The sequence below is a fragment of the Eretmochelys imbricata genome, chromosome 9 (assembly GCF_965152235.1).
Source record: "Eretmochelys imbricata isolate rEreImb1 chromosome 9, rEreImb1.hap1, whole genome shotgun sequence".
NCBI lineage: Eukaryota > Metazoa > Chordata > Testudines > Cheloniidae > Eretmochelys > Eretmochelys imbricata.
In genome coordinates, this window is record NC_135580.1 from 87,890,359 (window position 1) to 87,911,863 (window position 21,505).

General features: G+C 40.2%; 1 protein-coding gene across 1 annotated transcript in view; it reads right to left on the reverse strand.

The window, feature by feature from the left end:
- Positions 1-21,505, reverse strand: part of STAG2 (STAG2 cohesin complex component) — a 183,447-nt gene that overhangs the window by 77,627 nt on the left and 84,315 nt on the right. The window contains exons 6-10 of the mRNA XM_077826345.1: positions 20,476-20,552; positions 11,387-11,591; positions 7,347-7,498; positions 5,577-5,650; positions 5,353-5,476 (exon numbers count right to left, since the gene is read on the reverse strand). Coding sequence (XP_077682471.1) covers positions 5,353-5,476; positions 5,577-5,650; positions 7,347-7,498; positions 11,387-11,591; positions 20,476-20,552 — 632 coding nt within the window. The remainder of the gene's footprint in view (positions 1-5,352; positions 5,477-5,576; positions 5,651-7,346; positions 7,499-11,386; positions 11,592-20,475; positions 20,553-21,505) is intronic.

The following is a 21,505-nucleotide window of genomic DNA, read 5'->3' on the forward strand; positions in this document are numbered from 1 at the left end:
AGCCTCGTTCTGGTGAGGAAGTTGAATTATTATTAGTTGGTGAGGTGTCAGGAGCCATGTCCTCTTCCTGTTGAATCTTGAGCTCCTCTCATGTGTCCACCGCTACAGCCCCCAAAGGTGGAAGTGAGGGTCTGGTGTCTTCCCTACATGGATTGTGGTGCCTCCTATGGTGCCTTCTATAAAACCCCAAGGACTCCAGCATGGCCAGTGACTGAGGAAGGGCACGGGTGGTCCCATCCATAGGTGACCATACCAAGGTGGTACATCATGAGAACATGAGGACTGTGATCGTGATGGTCCAGCAGTAATCGGGGTCCTGATCAGGAAAGAATGGTGTGGGGAGAATACCCCTTCAATCCCATAATCGTCATCACTGGAGAACTGTGATGGTATCGGAGAGAGCGGACGATGTGGTACCATGGGCCTCAGTGAGCCATCAGTACCTAACAGAGGGGATTCTGGAGTTGGGGAGACCACCAAATCTTTATGATGCAGGAAACGGGATGGTGCAGAGAGCATCCATTCCAAGGAGCATGGTGCTGATTGGAACGGCGGCATGGTGCGCTGAGTCGGTGCCGAAGTAAATTGTGGTGGTGCTGTCACACTAGGAGCATTAGCCTGTGGCACGGAAATAGGAGCAATGGTCATTACGGTCTCCTTTGGCATTACTGACAGTGCCATGGTGGAGGCAGGCAACTTAGAGCCATTAGCCTCGTGGTTGGTGCCAGCAGTGCCTGGAGTGTTGTTTGTGCTGAGCCGCAGAGCGGATGGCACTGATGAGAGCGATTTGGTCAGCAGCCATTTTGCAGTGGTCTGCTCTCTGTGAGGTGAGGAAGCTGGCCACTTTTTCACCAGTTTTTTCTCCTTAGAGGATCTAGGCGGTGAAGAGACCTGTGACCTCTGACGAGATGATGATTCCTATCCAGGGTTGGAGGCTGGTCTGAGGGACTTTTCCATTAGGGTGAGTTTAAGCTGCTGGTCGCTGTCTTTTCTGGCCCTAGCTTTAAGTTTATTACAATGGACATATTTCTGGGGAATATGAGATTCCCCCAAGCAACGGACACATTGAGCATGTCCATCTGAGATAAGCATCGCCACTCTGCTCATCGTGCATCTTTTAAAACCTGGTGAATCAGGCATTTTCCTAACTACCACTAACTAAGCTACAGGATATAAAATAATTATTATTTAAACGGGACGAAAGGGTAACAACTGAAACTTAACTCGTCTAAACTAACCTTATTTACTAATTTAAACTACTATCTATTTGAAAAAAAACCCAAAGGTTTTCAAAGGGACTGTTGAGCTCCTTCTCAGGCCGGGGACAGTTGAGAAACTCAGGAGTCCAGGGTTGCGTGCGCTATTGAGGTGCCAACAGCGCACGTGCAACCCGTACAAGCACTGCTGCAAAACTCTCTGAGCAAAGGGGCAGAGACGCACCTTCACCTGGAGTGGAGCACCTACAGGGACATCTCTCGAAGAAAAAAGGTGGTTTGCAAATTAAAAAAAAGGAGGGGTGGGGGTGGGGGGCGGCTCGCATCATGGGAACTAGTACAGAATCCTTGCACGTCCCAAAACATCTGCTTAGAACCCCCTGGATGTCTGGGTGTGACAGGCATTGATGCAGAGGTAGAAAGGGGTGGCAGGCTACGCCTATAACCCATATTTCATTCTCTCTGCAGGTCCTGACAGGTAGCCAGTGCAGAGTACCACAGAGATTGTTGTGATCATAGGGTTTCCTGGAAGGGGATGGGGTGTAGAAGCCAAGGGACTTTAGGGTCACCCTTGAGTCCTTTAGGTCATGGAGCTTTGCCTCAGTCTGCTCTGAAAAGAGTTGAGAATCCCCCAAAGGGCAGGTCCTGAACAATCTGTTGGACCTCCTGTGGGAGCCTAGAGGACCATAACTAGGAACTCCTATGCATGGTCACTACAGAAGCCATGGACCCAACAAGGAGAACTCCTAACTAGCCTCTTGTGCAAACGAGCCTTTGAATTTCTGCATGGAGTCCCAAAAGTTGAAATCAGACCTGTCCACTGGGATCTGCTGGTTTACAGTGCTGAGTCGTAACCCCCTGGTAGACTAAACTTTCTTACCAAATAGGTCTAGCTTTTTTGAGTCCTCTGATTTTGAAATTGCACCCTATTGTTCTTGCCTTTCTCTCTCCCTCTGCAAGGGACCCCGGAAGGGTGATGGGTGTAGAGGAACTCATAGCGTTGGGCAGATACTTAGTATTTTTTTGAAGTGGAGGGAAGGGATGCAGGGGTCTATCACTGATTCTTAACTGGGTCCACAATGGCCTGATTGAGAGGCAGGGCCACTCTGGAAAGATCTGCAGCAGCTAGAATGTCAACCAGGCAGTGTGAGGACTCTTTTACTACCTCCATCTGAACACCCAGATTTAAGGTTACCGTCTAACAACTCTTGGTGAGCCTTACAATAACCTGGGGGAGCAACATGTCCCTTCCTGATACTGCCCTGTCCATAGAAGAGGAAGCCAGCATTGGCTGTGTGCTCTTCTTCATCTGCAGGGTCTCTTTGAGCTGGCTCTTGGAGTCCAGTATTGGAGTCCGAAACAGGTACCACACAGTGGGAAGGTGACACACCTTTCCAAGGCCACTGAATAAGAGCACCTGGAAGAAACACCCACAAATTCCAAAGGGGCCATTGTACCAGCACAGGCTCCCACTGGCCTCCTGACCAACCACTCGATGGTACTGCTGTGACTGGACCCATGGAGACATCTCGAGGAGTAGCGAGTAGCCGAGAGCTGGAAGAGTAGGACCCAATCTCTGACTTGCAAGAGGACGAGTCTTCTTCCACTGACCACAGAGGCCATTCCAGATAATGCCAGCGATCATTGCCATGGCAAAAATTGCATGTTTTCCCTTTGACATTACTGAATGGCAAACCATCTAGGACATGTGAGGTTGGCACAGTACCAAGTGTTGTAACAACACAGCTGGTTCCACCATGCCCACCAGCACCGACGATGACTTTTGTGATGCCAGTGAAATCGGTACTGACAACGAGAGGAGATCCCTGGCAGCCGCAAATGCCTCTGGTGTAGTTGGCACTGAGATAGTATCGGTACAGTGCGGTGCCACCGATATTGAATCCCCTTCTGGCTCCAGACTCGATGGTACCTGCGTAGGTGCCAGAGTCAATGGTGTCAGCTTCTGCCGTACCAAGGCAGACCAGTGATTGGATTTAGACCGCACTCTACTCTGATCCCCAGTGCCTGGCAGTCTTCGGTGTCCAGGATTGCTCCCTTTTGGCAGCCTGTTTCTTATGCCTTTTTCTAGGCACTGGGGATAATGATCAGTGCCGAGACTCTGGTATGGTAGGAGGAGCACTCCTTCCTTATGACAAGGCACTCAGTGCTGAGTCTGACCAGTCTGGCTCAGATGGAGGTCTCAGTGTCATCTCCATGAGCAGAAACTTTACCCTGGCCTCCTGATCCTTCTTTGTGCAAGGCTTAAAGTCCTTGCAGATTTGGCAATGATCCCCAATATAAGCTTCCCTCAGGGACTTCAGGCAGCTTCAGTGTGGGTCACTCAGGGGCATAGCCTTGTTGCAGGAAACACAGGGCATAAAGCCCAGTGACTAAGTCATCCCTCAGCACCAACGATCAGGTGAAAAACCAACGAACACCAAAAACTAGCTACTTAATTACTAACCACATTCACTAACTACTTACAATATATAGAGAAAAGTCCACGGAGACCTTGTGAACGCAAAAACAGCAATTCCAACGACCACCACGGATAGCAAGAAGGGGGTGCAACGTTAGTTGTGCACTTTACTGGTGCTAAAGGCACACAGCAGCACAGGGTGCTTGAGCCACCCCGACAGGTACCACTGATGGAAAAATTTCCAGTGACTGTGCACGGGACGCGTGTACACCAAGAGTGGAATGCACATGTGCAATCACTTGAAGAATTTTAGTGCTTAAGATGTTCATTGTAGTGTAGTATTCCACACAGTGCTTTTGCATCTCAATACAAACTAGCAACTTAAAAATAAGTACCAAGTTTTTCCACAGCAGAAAGCCAAAAACAGGGGCTCAGACAAACCTTCCTGAAATTTAAAATTTACTCTGATGCAGAAAGCAGATTAAGACTATTGCAACTAGCAAAACTGTTCAATTACCACAGCAAGCAAATAGCATCAGCCAGAGAAACTGAAACAGTGAGCATAATCCAAGGTCATAATCAATGTGATAAAGAAGCTGAAAATTACAGAAAGGAAGTCAGTGTTGAAGATACTGACTAAACACGCATTTTAAAAGATTGAAATATTTTCTTATGGTTGATAGTTCCTTTAATATGTTTGATACCTAAACTTCTATCGAAAATATATATGATCTACTTTTTAAAAAACATATGTGATGAGAATGACTCCAATAAAATCTCTTATTGTTTACCTGATCAAACTTTAAAAAATAAATTCATAAGAAATTTGTACAATTTTAATCCATGTTGTGAAATAAAATAATAGATTCACAGATATTATGAACTCAATTAGTTCTTATATGACAGGAAAGTTTTTTCTTTTAAAAACAACAAGATTAATTATTTAAAAACTAAACTGCACTGATGTAGTATTTATACTATAAACCAAAAACTAAGAAAATGTTTAAACTAACACTCATATCTACATTCCCTATTTTACAATAGGACTATGAGTATACAAATTCCATATACCATGATCAAAATGTTGAAACTTGGGTACCTAAGTTAGGCACCTACACCCACATATGAGGTACTAAGTACCTACCATTCCCAGACTTCAACAGGAGTTGAGGGTGTTCAACACCTCTGAAAAATTAGGCCACTTGAATCCATATTTAGTCACATAAATTGAGACCTACAGTTTCCAAAAGTGACTAGCAATTTTAGGGTGTCCAACTTGAGATGCCTTAAAGTGACCCAATTTTTATAAAGTGTGTGGAACCAACCCTCTGAAAATCAGGCCCTTTTAGAGATGTCAAGTTGGACACTTAAATGAAAGCATCCACAATCACTGCTCATTTTTGAAAATGTAAGTGAATGTGCTTAACTTTATGGAAATTGTGAAAATTTTGGCTGATATGGTGCTATATTATTCACACACAATTGGATGAGTTGAATATATATATATTGCACTAATGTACTACTAGACCTCAATAGTTGAGCCACTAGTTTCAGTATAAATAGGATCACAGACTGAATATATTAATTTTTTAATCGGTTTTGGTTTTCTCTCTGCTCAAATGCTAATTCTGAGTCTAGCAATTTGAAAATAGGGAAGCTGATTTTTCCCCAAAAAATAACTTGTGGGTACAAACAGAACTGTTCAAACACACAGCTTACCTTATCATGCATAGTCCAACCTACATATTTTAAATAGCTGTCATTAAGAAAGGCATCACTATACATTTTCATCCATATTCCGATCTCTTCAATACAGATAGCTCTTATTTCAGCTATTGCATCTCTGCAAGGGGGAAACAAAAAGGTAAAGGTGAAAGGTAAAGTATTTACAACAAACCCAAAAAAGTTTACAAAGCTACAAATTACAGAACAAGTACACTTACCGGTATCTATGCACAAAAACACCTTTAAATATTGCATTCATCATATTTTCTATTTCATCCTGATTTTCTTGAAGCTGAAAACAAATAGAGTACATAATCACCGAATGATTATCGTAAAATGTGAGTACTGTAAATGATTTTGGTACTAGAGGAAGTGCACCACATGCATATTTTTGTAGTTTATTATTCTATTTGAGTCTTACATGACAGATTCTACTAAAAAGAAAATTGATTCAAAATTGTTTTGACAGTTCAGGCTACTCTGCAGCGAATATCTGTAAGTGCCAGTTTACAGCATCATGCCTCAATATTTTAGACACTTTAAATATTACAGCATGTCAATAACTATAAAGTTGACAACTAGAAAAGAGGCCAAATGTTTTCCTCCCCTCTTACAAAGGCATTCTAACCTTTAGTAAATTCCTTTTGTCTAATCATTTTGTTTGGAGAAAACAGCAATTTAAATTAAATGTATTGTTTCTCCACATCTGGCGTTCATTGTTTTAACCCTCTCCCTATTGCTTCACTGGAGGAAAAAAGGGAAATTGAATGAGGGACCGCTGAAGAAATAAATTTCAAGGAAGAGTGGGATATTAGAAATGATGGAGGCAAAAAACAGTCCAGCTTCCACATATAGAGATAAAGTGGAAGAAAGCATAGACAAAACAGCAAAACACAAATGAAGGACCCAGTTAGCTGCGGAGCTTGGGTGAACAGAAGAGAAGAAATGTGCAGAGCTATAAAGGCAAGGACAAGGAGCTTAAATTTAGAGCAGAAGCTACAAAACACACAATCAGAAGGAAAACAGATGAATTAATCAAAGCTATAAAAGGCTGACAGAGAAAGTCTAAAAACCAAACATACATGGGGCAAAATAAGCCAGGGCAGTCTCAATTCTTACATCCTTTCCCTTTTGGAACCTGTGTGCTGTCTATTCAAGACCTAATCTTGTAAACACAAGTAGTCCCACTGAATTGAACAGGAGTATACATGCGTAATCTTCAAAGGGTCAGGGCCACAAATGGAAGCTCTTTGGAAGACAAACATGAGACCATCTTACTAGTAATATTTAATAGTATATTTCCATTGTTCAATCTAAAATAACTAAAATTAGTAAATAACTACATACAGGGTGAAAAGAAAAATTAAAACATTTTTCTGTTTTAATCACCTAGAACATTTTTAACATATGGGTGAGAAGATTGCCATTTTTAATGTTTAAAATGGCAATCATGAAAAGTGCTATGCCGACAGCAGTAAATTAGCAGAGTTTCCTATGTACAGAAAGGAAATGATAGAGACATCTTAAGTTAACAGCTTTACCTCAACTTTGACTTCAGACAGGACAACTTCTATGGACAAGAAAACAGTTCAAGGGACTTTCTGCTGAGATTGTTTTTTGTGATTGTGACAAGGGCATCTGTTTATTACATTGAGATAACCTACTTCTTTACCCTCAACTAAAAAGACCAGTCAGTGGATGGTAAATTTTGTTCATTACCTAGCTGAGCTCAATTTGAACTAAGAGATTAAATGTGATGTAACCCATGTATGTCTTCTGACCTTCTAGCTTTTATAACACAAGCATATTTAAGTGTTTAGCAAAATAATATTTGACCTTTTGTGCAATTTAAAGCAGCAGCAAAATGGCAAAAAAAAATTCCTTTGCAAAAACAGATTCATACAAGATTAATTGCTATAATTTCATCAAAATTCTCTCCTTCATCCCATCATGCACAGCAATTAGAAATATTTAACAATTGCTCTAACCTCCTTCCTCTTCTGTAGCAAAAGTTCCAGCCTATCATTAGCTCGTTTTCCAATTATTTTATTTCGCTCTGCTTCATATTGCCGTTGTGTATTGTCCATGTTAATGCTAAGATTTAATGCAACATTCACTAAAGCAGTCATCAGCTTCATAGCTACAAAAAAAGTAAAAAGTCAGAACTGATTTTAAAAGTTACCTTTGTAACAAAGATGAAAACAAATGAGTTATATTAAATATTAAAGTAAAATACTCCAGTACCGCTTGTAAATACAATTGCTGCATATATTAAAGCGTTGTGAATATCTTCACTACATCTGTTTTAAACTTCAAGACATCCATAAAAATTGCAGACTTATTTAAATAAAAGCATAATTTTGCTGATAACTAACGTAGAAAAATAAAAAATTACTCGATCTGTATTATTTATTCAAATTGGTTAGCAACACAAGTAATGCATAAAAAGCTCAGATAAGACAAACTTGTGGAAAAAATGCCCTCACATTTTTACTCAATAATTAGCTGTTTTATTTTATTCTATTTACTTTTTCATACTAAGTCCATCATTGTGATCTCTGAACTGCAACATATACACTTATGTAACAGAGCCTTATTTCATTTAGCCGATCATATATAAATGTTAAAATGTGTTGCCTCGGAAACATTAAATTAAGAGGACTCCACCATTAAATTAGTTAATACCGTCCACTGCTCAATCACTCAACCTCCAAAAAACAAGTTAGAATTTCTCTATCAAAAGGAAGTCACAGAAAGTTAGGACTATGATTTTCTCATGGAGGTCACAGAAATCATGAATATGAATAAAATCTGTGCAATATTGGAAATGGCTGTAAAAACACATTTGATTAGGCCCCAAACTGAGTGGCGTTGTGACCCCATGCACTAGGTCAGAATGCCACTCAGATTTGGACCATCCGCCGCTCCACAGTTTGAGACAGAAGGATAGATGGGCCAAAACTCAGTGGTGCTCCAACCCCGTGCACAAGGTCACAGACCCCTGCAGGGAGAATGTGGAGAGGGCTCCCTCTCCAACCCCTGCTCCTGGGCCTTACCCCATTATATGCTCGTATATGTTGAGGTAGCAAGAACTACATTATTTGGTGACCCTTCTGTGACTTATCCTTCTCCCCCACCCCCCCCCTTCTGCCGTGAAATTCATTAAAAATTTCTGTGCCAAAATCAGAGTCGTTACTGTACTGGGTTTTTCTCATCCCCACAATCACAGTGTCTTTAAAAAATAAAGCTTTCTTTTAGGATTCTTGTATTTTATTTACAGAAATAGCATAACAGCATTAGCTAACGAGAAACCAAATACTTGACCAAAATGCAGTATATAATTTAAAAATGAAATTTGTCTTTGGTAAACTATTCTCCATTTAGCAGAAAATAACCAAGTATGTCTAGTCACTAAACCAGAAATGATTATCAATATATTTAGCCCCACTATAACTTTTGTAATAATGTCAGGGCCAAAACACACAAAGGTCGGGGATGAAATGGTATATTACAAGTAAACACTGCAGGAAGGGGAGTAAGAATGTTTGAGTAGATATCACTGAAGGAGGGTGTGACAGGGTGCTGGGAAGAATTGCTGACAGCCTTCTGTCACGCCAGCTCCCATTAAGGGAAGTAAATTGGAGCTGGCTAGAGGAAACCTGTGCCTAATTGGTGAATGGGAGACACCAAAAGACTGGGGCTATATAAAAGGCTGGGAGGAAGGAAGCTGGGGGAGAGGAGGAGCAAGGGAGTAGAAGCAGAGTGACAGCTCTTCCCTCCTGGGTGCAGACACTAGAACCCAAGCTGGGTATGCTGAAAAGGTGGTGGGAGCACAACCTGTCAATAAATGGCACCAGTGGTTACTGAACTCCAGGATCTCTGAGTGACTTTGTCAGCACAGCACGGGCAGAAGGCCCTGCAACACCCCGCTACAGAGGGCAATAGGTTGAGGAACTTTAGCACAAAGAGGTGCGGAAGAACTTTGAGGTCTGAATAACGTGGCATTCTGTGACCTTTAAGGAATGGAGAAATCCCATGAGGTTGCAGCTATTTTTAGATGTTAGAATCACTTCAGACCAACTAAACCATGATTGTTGGCTATTCCTACTTCAAACTGAGTGCATGTATCAATAATACAGATCCTACTACTTACTTTACAAAAGTAGTTCCACTGACATGTATGCAGCTACTAATATGGAGTAAGGGCTACAGAATCAGGGCCATAATTTAAAATGATCACTTTACTCTATTTAAAATCAGTGGCTTTCAACCTGTGGTCCGTGGACTCCTCGGGGTCCACAAACTATGTCTAAAGGATCTGTGAAAGGTTGCTGTTACCACAGAACAGTGGTCTTCAACCTGTGGTTCGCAGACTATGTTTAAGATTTCCAAAGGAGTCCACACTCACCGCTCAAATTTTTTTAGGGGTCCGAAAATGAAAAAAAGGTTGAAAACCACTGATCTAAATTAACATACAAATGGGATAATTCCTGCAGCATTTATTCAGACCCTACACCCATTTACTTCAGTGGGAGTATTACTTAAAGAGTGCAAGATTAGACTCCAAGTAACTGAATTTACATCAATGATAGAGTATAATACAAGTAAAAAGAAAAGGAGTAATTGTGGCACCTTAGAGACTAACAAAAATTTATCTGAGCATAAGCTTTCGTGAGCTACAGCTCACTTCATCGGATGTCTCTAAGGTGCCATAAGTACTCCTTTTTTTTTTACGGATACAGACTAACATGGCTGCTACTCTGAAACCAATACAAGTAAAGTAACTGCAAAAGGACGTGACAGGATGTGACAATGTCTTCTCTGGACAGTAATACAGGTTTATGTTTTTGCTTCTTTATCATAAATACTTTGACAGTGTCTCAGCAGCAATCTGACAGCAGGAGCCAATGGGCTATGTCATGGTGTTCTATTCCACTTACCATATGCCTTGAATATACAAGTGACTGAATAACCAAATAAAGTAGATTGTGACGTTTACCTCCAAATAAGAACTAGTTAGTTTAACTTCCAAAAGTTCCCATCAGCAACTTGGTCAAAAATAGAGTCCAAACTCGTCCCTGGGATTTGGTTTTAATGAGATCAAATTTACCACCATCACAATATAAAATTCATCTTAAACCTCCTCAGATTTGGCCACTTCTAGCTGCCCTCTTTTTAGAAAGCCTCTCCCACTTGCCTGCGATCTGCATGGTGTAAGACGCCACCTTCATTTAAGCCATCGTAACTCAATTAACCCTTTCTCAGAAGTATCAGGTTGTTTTATTCAAAACACTAACAGACTGTTACACTGTCTTCACAAGGGACAGATTTTAATTTAATAAATATATTCAAAAAACATGCCAAAGGAAGTATGGATTATTTCACAAGAATATTTAAAATGTTTTATCAGTGGCTGATTTATGGTTAAAAATTCTTTAAACTTTTAAATGAAAACAATGCATTCATAGACTGATGTTATGATAGGACTTCAATTAAAGCACAGTAGCTTTTTCTGCAAGTAAAAACAGTGAGAAGACAAGGATATTCAATTTTAAAAGCTATATTCTGATAGTGGGAGATGTTTAGGGTCGTAACAAAACATTTTTACTCGCCAAGGATAAAGGAGAACATTGTTAGCATTTTAAAAGATACAAAATCTGTAAGGTTAACTTTAAAATACTTCATTTTTATTTATTAGTTCCGTTTATCCATTGATATAAAGCAACAAATGCTGTAAGTAATATAGATAATCAGAGCAGCAAGAGAATTCTTTCCAGGGAACATTTTAATACTAAAAATTACTTTAAAAAATTATAAAAACTAGAACTAAAAAAAACTGATCCAGAATACAAAACTAAATAATTAAATAGAAAATGAAATGACTAAACCCAATGCAACAAAATATTCCTGAATACCGAGCTGAATACCGAATATTCAAAAAGTTTTACAAAAACAGTCTCTTCTCCAATAACACTGAAAACTGAAAAGAAAATGTATACAGAAGCTGAGTAAATAAAAAGATGCTGACCTGCCAGCGTGCTAGTGTGTCGAAATGCTCTGACTTGTGAGTCCGATAGTCCTGTAAGTAGTGAAATGACTGTATCCATCATATATTCGTCATATATGATACTATATTGACACTGTCGGACCAATACTCCAATGAACTCACAAAAACTGGATTTGAACTTCTTCCATTGAGGACCAGCCATGGTAAGTGGATAATCTCCACTATCCTACAAAAACAAAAATATCTTCAAACATTAGCCACCATTATAACTATAAAAAAATTACGTATTTTTATATTGTTGATTAGAATATAACAGTATAGAATACAGATAAATTGAAGGATTAAAAAAAGGTTTGTTCAACCAGACAGAGCCTGGTTCTCTGCCGGCGTAAACGGGTACAACTCACTATTTGGCCCAAAAACTTACATTTACTTGTCAATTCAATTTTGCTATGCACAGAGCAAGCATTCATCTAGTGGAATTTATCGACATTCCTTGCACAAAAATAAATATATTGAGCTAACGTTCCACTGACCATTTTTTTTCATAAAAAACTAAAATAAAACCCCCCAGACAACAAAAATAGTTAGTATAACCAGAGCTAGATTAACAGAAGGGCCATGTAATCACAGAGTTATACACCAAGCTCATGAGCCAAGGAACTATTAGAACATTACAAAACCAGTAACTGTAAAATGCTAAACTATTACCCCTCAAAAATAACTAGTATCTACTTTATTTCTGCCTCTAAAAAAAAAATCTAAAAGTGAAGGGAGAAGGGAGAGACCAGTGTGCATATGTAAAAGATAAAACAAGTAAAACTGGTAAGTGATTTACTTTTTCTTTCATTAATTGCTTCTGCAGATCCCCATTTCAAGAGACTAACTAGCAGCAGCATATTTCCTAAGGAAAGTTAAAGTGTACTTAATTAAAAAGTGATTAAACCACTGTCCTGAAACAACTTCCAGACTTAACTCCAAGCACCAGAGAGCATTGCTTTGTGATCGTATAACCCCAGGTATCAGTGTGATAGATTTTATGAAGATATGCTCCTTAAACGGTAGCTAATGATTATCTAAGATATTTTCCCAATCTCTATGGTAATATAATTCCAATCTGGTCGTAACAGACTTGGACACAATGTATAATCCAATTAGACAAGGTACTCACCCTGTGCAGCAACGTCTATATAGTGCTGTGTGGTCCAAATGCCCTCAGTTCCTTCTCTACTGCAGAGTCAATGTATGAACTCCGAAGCAGAGGGGAGGAGGGTGGGTAATGGAGCACCCATAAGAACAAACATCTCAAAGAACCTCAGTTACTGTACAGGGTGAGTAGCCTTCTCTTCTTCGAGTAGTGCTCCTAGAGATACTCCACAGTAGGTCACTGTAGAGCAGTACCCCTAGTTGGAAGGTTAGGGTTTCGGAGTGATTGCTACTCAGGAGGATAGGACTGTATGTCTTGGTAGTGCATCTGATGCTGTGTCACGGGTGATTGTGTAAAGATGACTGAAGGTGTCCATGGACACCCAAGTGGCTGCCTTCACAACTGGCAGTAATCGGCATGTTATTCAGAAAAACTATCAATGTGGAGAGCGATTGAGTGGAGTGAATGCGAGCACGAGATGCGGGCTGAAGATTGTGGTGTTGGTAGCAGAGGTAGATGCACTCAAGATCCATTTAGAAAGACATTGTTTGAATATGGCCAAACCCTTTGATCTTTCGGCAATTTAGAGGAATAAAAGTGGTGAATGAACGATTTGGTTCTGTCAAGGTAGAAGGCTAGTGCCTGTCTGACATCTAAGGTACGTAGCGAGGCTTTGTGCTGGTTGCCACGTGGCTTGGAAAAGAAAGAAGGAAAGTTTAGATAGTTGGTTTAGATGGAAAGAGGACAGTACTGTGTGTAAGAATTTTGAGTGAGGACGTAATGTGACCTAATCTACATAGAAGCTTGGAGTATGGCGGGGGGGATACCATGAGGGAACCTATGTCTTCTACGTAGGTCAGGCGGATGTAATCGCCACAAGAATTGCAATTTTCATGGATAGGAGCATGTAGGAGTAGCTTGCCTGTGGTTCAAACAGGGGCTGGTGATACAGCGTAGAATGAGTCTGAGATCCCACGGTGGGGTGGGGTCTCCTACTTCAGTGTAAAGGTTTTGGATTCCTTTAAGGAATCTTTTTGTCATTGGGTGGCTAAATACCATCTGACCCTCTATCTGGGAGTGGAATGCAGTAATGGCGGCCAGAACAGAGATTGTGAATAGCCCCGATCTCTTGAGTTCCAGGATGTAATCCAGAATGATTACAGTGGTAAAGGAGTGGTAATTGATAGGATATTTTTGTACCTTTTCCAATTCCATAGGTACATATATCGATTGGTTGGGCATCTGTTATTTAAAAGAATTTCTTTTACTCCTTCCGAACAGGTTTTCTCTGGATCCTGGAACCATGAAGGAGCCAACCCTTCGGATGGAGAAGTTCTAGATTCGGATGGAAAACCTGGCTTGTCTCCTGGGAGAGGTGGTGTGGAGTCGACTGCATGGTGATTGATGGACAGACCACCATGCACAAGAGGTAAAGATATACCTGTTGTGGCCATGTGGGGGCTATGAGGATGACCCTGGCTCGTTCCACTTGTATCTTGTGGAGCACTCTGAATAGTAGGGGAAAGGGCTGGAAAGTGTAGAGATGGGGTGCATCCACGTAATGAGGAAGGTGACCCCAACAATTGGTGACCTAGACTTGCCCTTGAGCAAAATTGTGGGCATTTACCATTTTGGGGAGTGGTGAACAGATCTATGTTCAGGAATCCCCCAGCAATTGAATATATGTTGTAGGGTTCTTGTGAGAATCTCCTGCTCAGTGAGTCTACTGTGGTGCTTAGATGTCCAGGTAGATACATGGCAGAGATGTTGATGCCACGTTGCATACAGCAATTCCGCAATTTCAGAGCTTCAGTACCCTATAGGGATTGGAACTTCGCTCACCCATCTGCTGATGTAAAACATGCAGGCAATGTTGTTTGCCATTACTTTTAGGGTCCTTTGTCTGATTATTGGTAGAAAATGTCGGCGCGCATTGTGGACTGCATTTAATTCTAGGAGGTTGATGAGCAACATGGATTCTGAGGAGGATCACTTGCCTGTACCATGTGAATCTATAGATGTGCTCCCCAACCAAGTAATGAGGCGTCGGTCGTCAGTATCAAGGACAGAGGTAGTTAGAGGAAGGGGAGACATGCCGACATTTGAGGGTTGCATCATCAGTCTAATGAGTCCTTGATCTTGATTGTTATCAAGAACAGTTTGTTTAGGCTGTGTCGGTGAGGTATGTACCCATCCCTGCAGCCAGCTCAAATGTAATCTGGGGCATTTCCCAACGAATGCCACAGCCATATCACCGAGTAGCTGGAGACAAGTCCTGGTGGAGATCCATGGGCTGGTTCTCAAAGTGGAGATGTCACTGCCTATTGCAGAAAATCTGTGACCTGGGAGAAAGGCTCTGGCCTTCATAGCAGTGGCTCTCAACCTTTTTGGATTATTGTACAGCTTTCAGGAGTTAGTTTGGTCTTGCGTACCCTCAAGTTACAACTCATTTAAAAACTAGTTGCTTACAAAATCAAACATAAAAATACAAAAGTGTCACAGCACACTATTACTGAAAAACTGCTTACTTTCTCATTTTTACTATATACTTATAAAATCAATTGGATTACATTTCAGTGTATAGCAAACAGAGCAGTATAAACCAGTCATTGTCTTTATGAAATTTTAGTTTGTACTGACTTCGCTAGTGCTTTTTAGCATAGCCTGTTGTAAAACTAGGCAAATAGTTGATGTACTCCTAGAAGATCTCTGCATACCCCCAGGGATACATGTACCCCTTGTTGAGAATCATTGCTTTATAACATCCATTTGTGCCCCCCAATAAATTCCTGATGCTATACTGGCATCAGTATCAATTTTTGTATGTTTATCTGGAGGCCGAGGGCTGAGAAAAAGTCCATCGTTTTTCTTATGGCTTCAATCATTGAGGAGGTAGTTGTCTAGGTATGAGAATATTGCAATCCCTTGTTTGCACAGGTGTGCCGCCACCACTGAGAGGACCTTAGAAAATACCCTAGGTGCTGCAGAGAGGTCAAAGGTAGTACCTATTATCGATAACGGTCAGACTACAGAACAAATCTGAGGACCTGCCTGTGGGAGTGTATATGGCGATATGGAAGTATGCATCTTGGAAGTTGAGGGCCGAGAACCAGCTCCCCTATGCTAGTGCTGACAGTGTGACCATCTTGAAGCGTTGTAGTTTGACCAACTTGTTGAGGTTCCTTGAGTCTAGGATAGGTCTACACCCGACAGATTTCTTCTAGATCAGAAAACAGTGGGAATAAAATCTTTTCCCTCTCTGTTGGAATAAGATCAGTTCTATGGCTTCCAGTCACAGTGGTTTATTTCTTCTCGAAGGTGGTGTTCGTGAGAAGGGTCCATGAAGAAGGAGAGGGAGAGAGGAACAGAGCAGAATACCCCTTGCTGGCAATTTCCAAGACCCACTCGTTGGAGGTGATTTGTCGCCACGATGGGTAGAACAGGGTCAAACGGTCACCAAACTCATGGATTACTGGAGATGATTGCAGCAAATGGAGCAGAGAGAGGCATCTCGGGGCCTCAACCAAATGTTCAAAATTGTTGTTGGGAGGTGGATGGGTGGGGCATAGTCGCTTGTGCCTATGACCGTCTGCACTTGGGAGGTGGTCTCTGTCGCCTGCATTGTGTATCATAATGCTGTTGAGGGATGAAATGTGGAGGTCAAGATCTTGAGGCAGGTTGATATCTACCCTGTCTTCCCTGCAGCGCTGGTGTAGAGGTATAAAGGATGTAGAGACTCATCAGTGTGCACAGCAAGGAGTTTAGATCCTTCGAAGGGTAGAACTTCCACAGTGCTGTGCACCTCCCTGAGGAATCCTGAGAGATGGAGCCATGAGGCTCATTTCATCACCACAAATGTTGCAATGGAGCAGGTCGCAGTGTCCTCAGCATCCAGAAAGGCTTATAGCATTGTACAGGCCAGAAATTGTCCTTCTGCCACCAGTGCTCAGAACTGTTCTGTTTTTTCTTCTGGGAGATGTTGACTGAACTTACGATACTTGGAATCGTTCACATGGTTATATTTGGCTAGGAGACCCTCATAATTAGTCATTTGGAACTGGAGGGTGGCTAAAGAATATACTTTGTGACCGAAGAGGTCTAGCCTCTTCCGGTCCCCGTCAAAAAGGGCTGTTCTGGAATGCATTGTCATCCTTTCTCCTGCACTGCATTGACTACGAGGGAGTTCAGAATAGGGCGAGAAAATAGGAATTCCATGTCCTTAGCGTGGACATAGTACTTCTTGTCTGCTCATTAGCAGATAGGTGATATTGATGCTGGGGTCTGCTAGATCACCTTGACTGGGTCCAACAAGGCCATGTTGATTGGGAGTGCAATCTTGGGAGTGCAATCTTTGCTGATTTTACTCAAGGAAATTATGCACCAAAACCTAAAAAATTCGCTCAAGAATTCCCCAGAATTCCCTCAACAGTACCCCCAGAATCAACACCACCACTAACTTGTTATGCAACAGAAACATCCAAAACACCAGTAATATATCTGCATGTAACCAAGGAATGAAGGCTCTGGAGAAAACTCCTCTGGAGCTGACCTCATGGTTCCAGTGTGGAAATAGCATGGGCTTTTCACAGAAAACAGAATGGAATCATCTGTTATCTCTCCATCAAAAGCCTTAGGATATTAGCAGCTGGCGAAGAGATATTAGAGGTAATATGATATTTGTACTCTTGGTAAGTAGAATGCAGGGCTTGCTCAAGGGACATACACACGTGCCCCCAAATGTTTACAATGGTTCCACAGCTACACTGCCAGGTGTGCTATTCCTATAGCCTGGCTATACAGAGCCAACATCATGAAGAATGCTGTTTAGTTGGGTTAATGGGTGGTTGTCTGAAAGATTTTTAGCCATCCTACAACACTTGTTTCTCAAAGTTACAATCTAATCAATCAAGTCAGTGATTACTTATTTTGATTTCTTAGCAATGAACGTCTCAGACTAACACCACACTTTTTCCTCTTAAAATTATATAAAAAGAGGAAGGCAAAATAATTTTATCAATACTTGTTGAATGACTGAACGGCATTTAAACTTACTTAAAAAAATCCCTTTAGATCTTAGGAAGTCCTACTGATCAACTCCACTCCATTCTGATATTGCAAAAGGTATCATTCTATGATGCAACAACTAATAAGTCTGCTGAAACATGTACCCAACTTACAAAGCTCAAGTCAGTCGTGTGTGTGGATGTTGCAAAGACAAAAAGGTGCAAGATAATAAAAATAAAATAAAAAGATAAAATAAGAATTTTTTTTGAAAAGTTTATCACATGCAAGACGAAGACAGACCTTAAGAACTAATTCCACATTTCAGTAGACTGCTTTCATAACTATGTCATCACAGAATAATGCTGAACAGAGGAAGATAACAGAATACAGTGGGAATTAAACAAGATTTTTAAAACTGGACGTAACTAGTTTTGTACAGAAAACTTTCACTGTATTAATTTGGGGTGTATTATTTATCACAAACAAGTTTTCAGTTTTTGCTTTGCATTTGCCTCCAGGCTGCAACAAACCAACAAAATGACATCAAGTCTCGTCAGGTATTACTGCCTTCATTATGAATTTCCTTGATTCAGTTACGAACTAAACACTATTATAAGTAAAGCTTCTGTGCATTAATATTATAGGTACTGGAAGTCTGCACTGTTAAATAGTCACATAAAACCCATTTTATCATTTGATTGTGTGTGAAAGATCAACCTTCTTTCTAACAGAATTTATAATCATGCTGAAATGAAAACTGGGAGTAGCTTTTAAGTTCCTAGTTTACCCTTTAAAAGATTTAGTGAACATTTCAAGTAATCAGTATATCCTAAATTATGAACCTGCTACACTGGGTTTAACTATGCCACCAATGGCGAAAATAATTACCAAGCACATGGAATAGATTGCTTATGTCCAGAATAGAGCAGCAGTACTTGGACCTGTCTGAGATAGTAGCAAAAGGAAGACGTAGACACCAATTATACAAATGCAAAAAAATGTGGATTCTGTTTCCTGATACATTTGGATAAAGAATGCTAAAATAACCCAATAATGCCAGACTTCCATTCCACCTGATCTCTCTTTTTTTCCTCCCTCTTCCTGCCTCTCCCCCGTCCCCTTTTCTGCCTATTTGTGTGGGCGTTCTTTTATTGTTACCCCTACCCTAACATGTTATATCTATACAGTGCAGTTGTAGCCATGTTGGTCCTGGGATATTAAAGAGATAAGGTGCGTGAGGGTAGTATCTTCCTCAGACCAACTTCTGCTGGTGAGAGAGACAAGCTTTTGAGCCACACAGAGCTCTTCTTGAGGTCTGGGAAAGGTATGCCAAGCATCACAGCAAAACACAAGGTGCACCAGATTGTATAGCGTTAAGTAGTTAGCACATATTGTAAGGGACCATTCAAGGCACAGTGGACCACTAACACCTCTGCAATCATAGGGCAAAAAGAGGGTTAGTGCGTTACAGATTGTTGTAATAAGCATGAATCCAGTGTCTCTGTTCAGTCCATTATTTTTAATGTCTAGCAAAGTTATGAATATAAGTTCCCAGGCTTGTCTTTTGAAAGTGTTGGGCAGGTTCCCTTTGAGGATGAAGACAGATAGGTCAGAAAGAGAGTGATCACTTTGTGAAAGATGTTCACCCACAGGTGATGTGGTGTTTTTGTCTTTTATCATTTACTTGTGAGTTCATTCAAGAGTATGCATCAATGAACTGAGCTGAAGCTCACGAAAGCTTATGCTCTAATAAATTTGTTAGTCTCTAAGGTGCCACAAGTACTCCTTTTCTCTTTATTCGAGAGTGTAGTGATTATGGTTTCACCACATAGTTATTATTGAAGCACTTAATGCATTAAATGAGGTACACCACATGCGATAGGTATGTGTAGGATAGATGGCTCTTGAGAGATGTTGTGGGGGATGTTGATAGCAATGGAGATACATCTGCAGGTTTTGCATCTGTTGTTCTGGCAGGGTCTGGTGCCACTTTGAGTTGGTGTCCTGGTCTGTGGGGAGCTTGCCTTTGATGAGCAGCTCGGAGAGGTTGGGTAGTTGTTTGAAAGCTAGAAGCTGGGGTTCATCAGAAACAAGCTCCCCACAGACAACATTCCCTTACATGTGCTAACTACTTATGCTAAACAATCTGTTCCACCTTGCACTTTGCTGTGATGCTAGAAGTACCTATCCCAGACCTGAAGAAGAGCTCCGTGCAGCTCAAAAGCTTGGCTCTCTCACCAACAGAAGTTGGCCCAATAAAAGACATTACTTCACCCACCTTGTCTCTCTAATATTATAACTATGTCATATTGTCTGATTTTGCAGTTTTGACAAGTTGTGTAATTACATAATTTTATGGACAGCCTGTGAAATGTGCAGTATTTGGTGATATACATAAGCTGTAAATCATTTACAAATAAAAAATTAATTTAAAAAGTAACCTGGAAGCAGATGAAGTTGGACGTTCCCTTTAAAAACTGTTGATGCTATTGAAAAAGCTTTCTTTTTAAAATGATATCAGGCTCAGCCACTCCTTTCACTAACTCTCTTCTTATGCTGACACTTTAAAATATTCAGTTTTTTAAAAATGGGAACTGCAATCAAATATCCTGCTAACTTTCTTTTTAAAAAAATTTTTAAATTTCTCATACTCAGACTGAATTCAAATGTAACTTAAAAATCCACATCACTGTATGCAATAAAACTCTCCATTTGATTTCATGATGAAATGATGCATTATTTGAGATTTTTAGTCATGGGATGAGTTACTAACTGGTTATAAAGTCTTGTCAAATATGGTAATTTTTCTAATGTCAACTTTTTCCCCATGTTATTAATATATTTTATAGTTTAGAAATTTATTACTGGGAGCATTATCATCCAGCTATCTAAATAAGTGAATTTCAAAATCATTAGATTGTAGGAAATTCTCAGAACTCGTTTGCGTTAAAACAGTTACCTCATCAAATTCTTCAGTCATTTTTCGGATTATTTCAGAATTCTGCATATGTCGAAACATCTCTGCTGTAACAACTCCTACAATTCAGACATTAGATTATTAATACTGTAGATATAAAAGAGGCATAACAGATTAGCTAGCATCTGAAAAAAGTTAAACAGACAACTGTCAATTTATAGACTTTTAACATCTGAAGTTTTTCATATAAAATACAATTATACAGAAAGACAAATATATGATTTAATCAAACATATTCATTGTCTGTACATTTTGGAGCACTTCTAATGTATCTATTGATGTTAAACAGCAGAAGCACCCGCATATATTTTGGGGAACATTATATATACAAATTTAATTTATAAGATTTATACATTCCCCTTCAAATTGTAAAAAATTTTAGGAGTACATCAAGTTTTTAGTCTAAAAACATGGATTGGCTGGCTCCCATTTCTAGAAGTACAGACGCAATTATTATTGAGAAATTCAGTTTGATACATTTGAATACAATCATTTTACAAAGTTACATAATATTCTGCAAAACAAAGCAAATGAGAGATAATCACTAAGGATAAGATATTTTAAGGTGACAAGTTCAACTCAAAATGAAACAAGGGGTATTTGAATGAGGAATAACATGACATCTTATATCTTTCTTTTCATCTACCCTCCCTCCCTCCAAAAACCCAAAGGCAAAAATAAACCAAAAATCAAACTTTAAAGGCTGGAAATTTATAATTCAAATTTTAAGGCAGGAAGGACTAGAACTACTGTAGAGATAGGTTGCTCAGAGTTCTGAATGAGAGGAATCACTGCATCTTTAGGATTCTCTCCAGCCAACTAAGACACAGCAATGACAAGGTCAAGAATGAACCAATCTCCACAATCCTCACCCGGAGGTCTGATGTGGTGTGATGCCTTTGGTGACAAAGGGTATGTTTATGTTTTATGCTATAAAATGAATTATATCAGTGTAGTTATTCCCTTTTCTGTACAGAATAGCTATATTGATATAAAGTACTTTTATACTGGC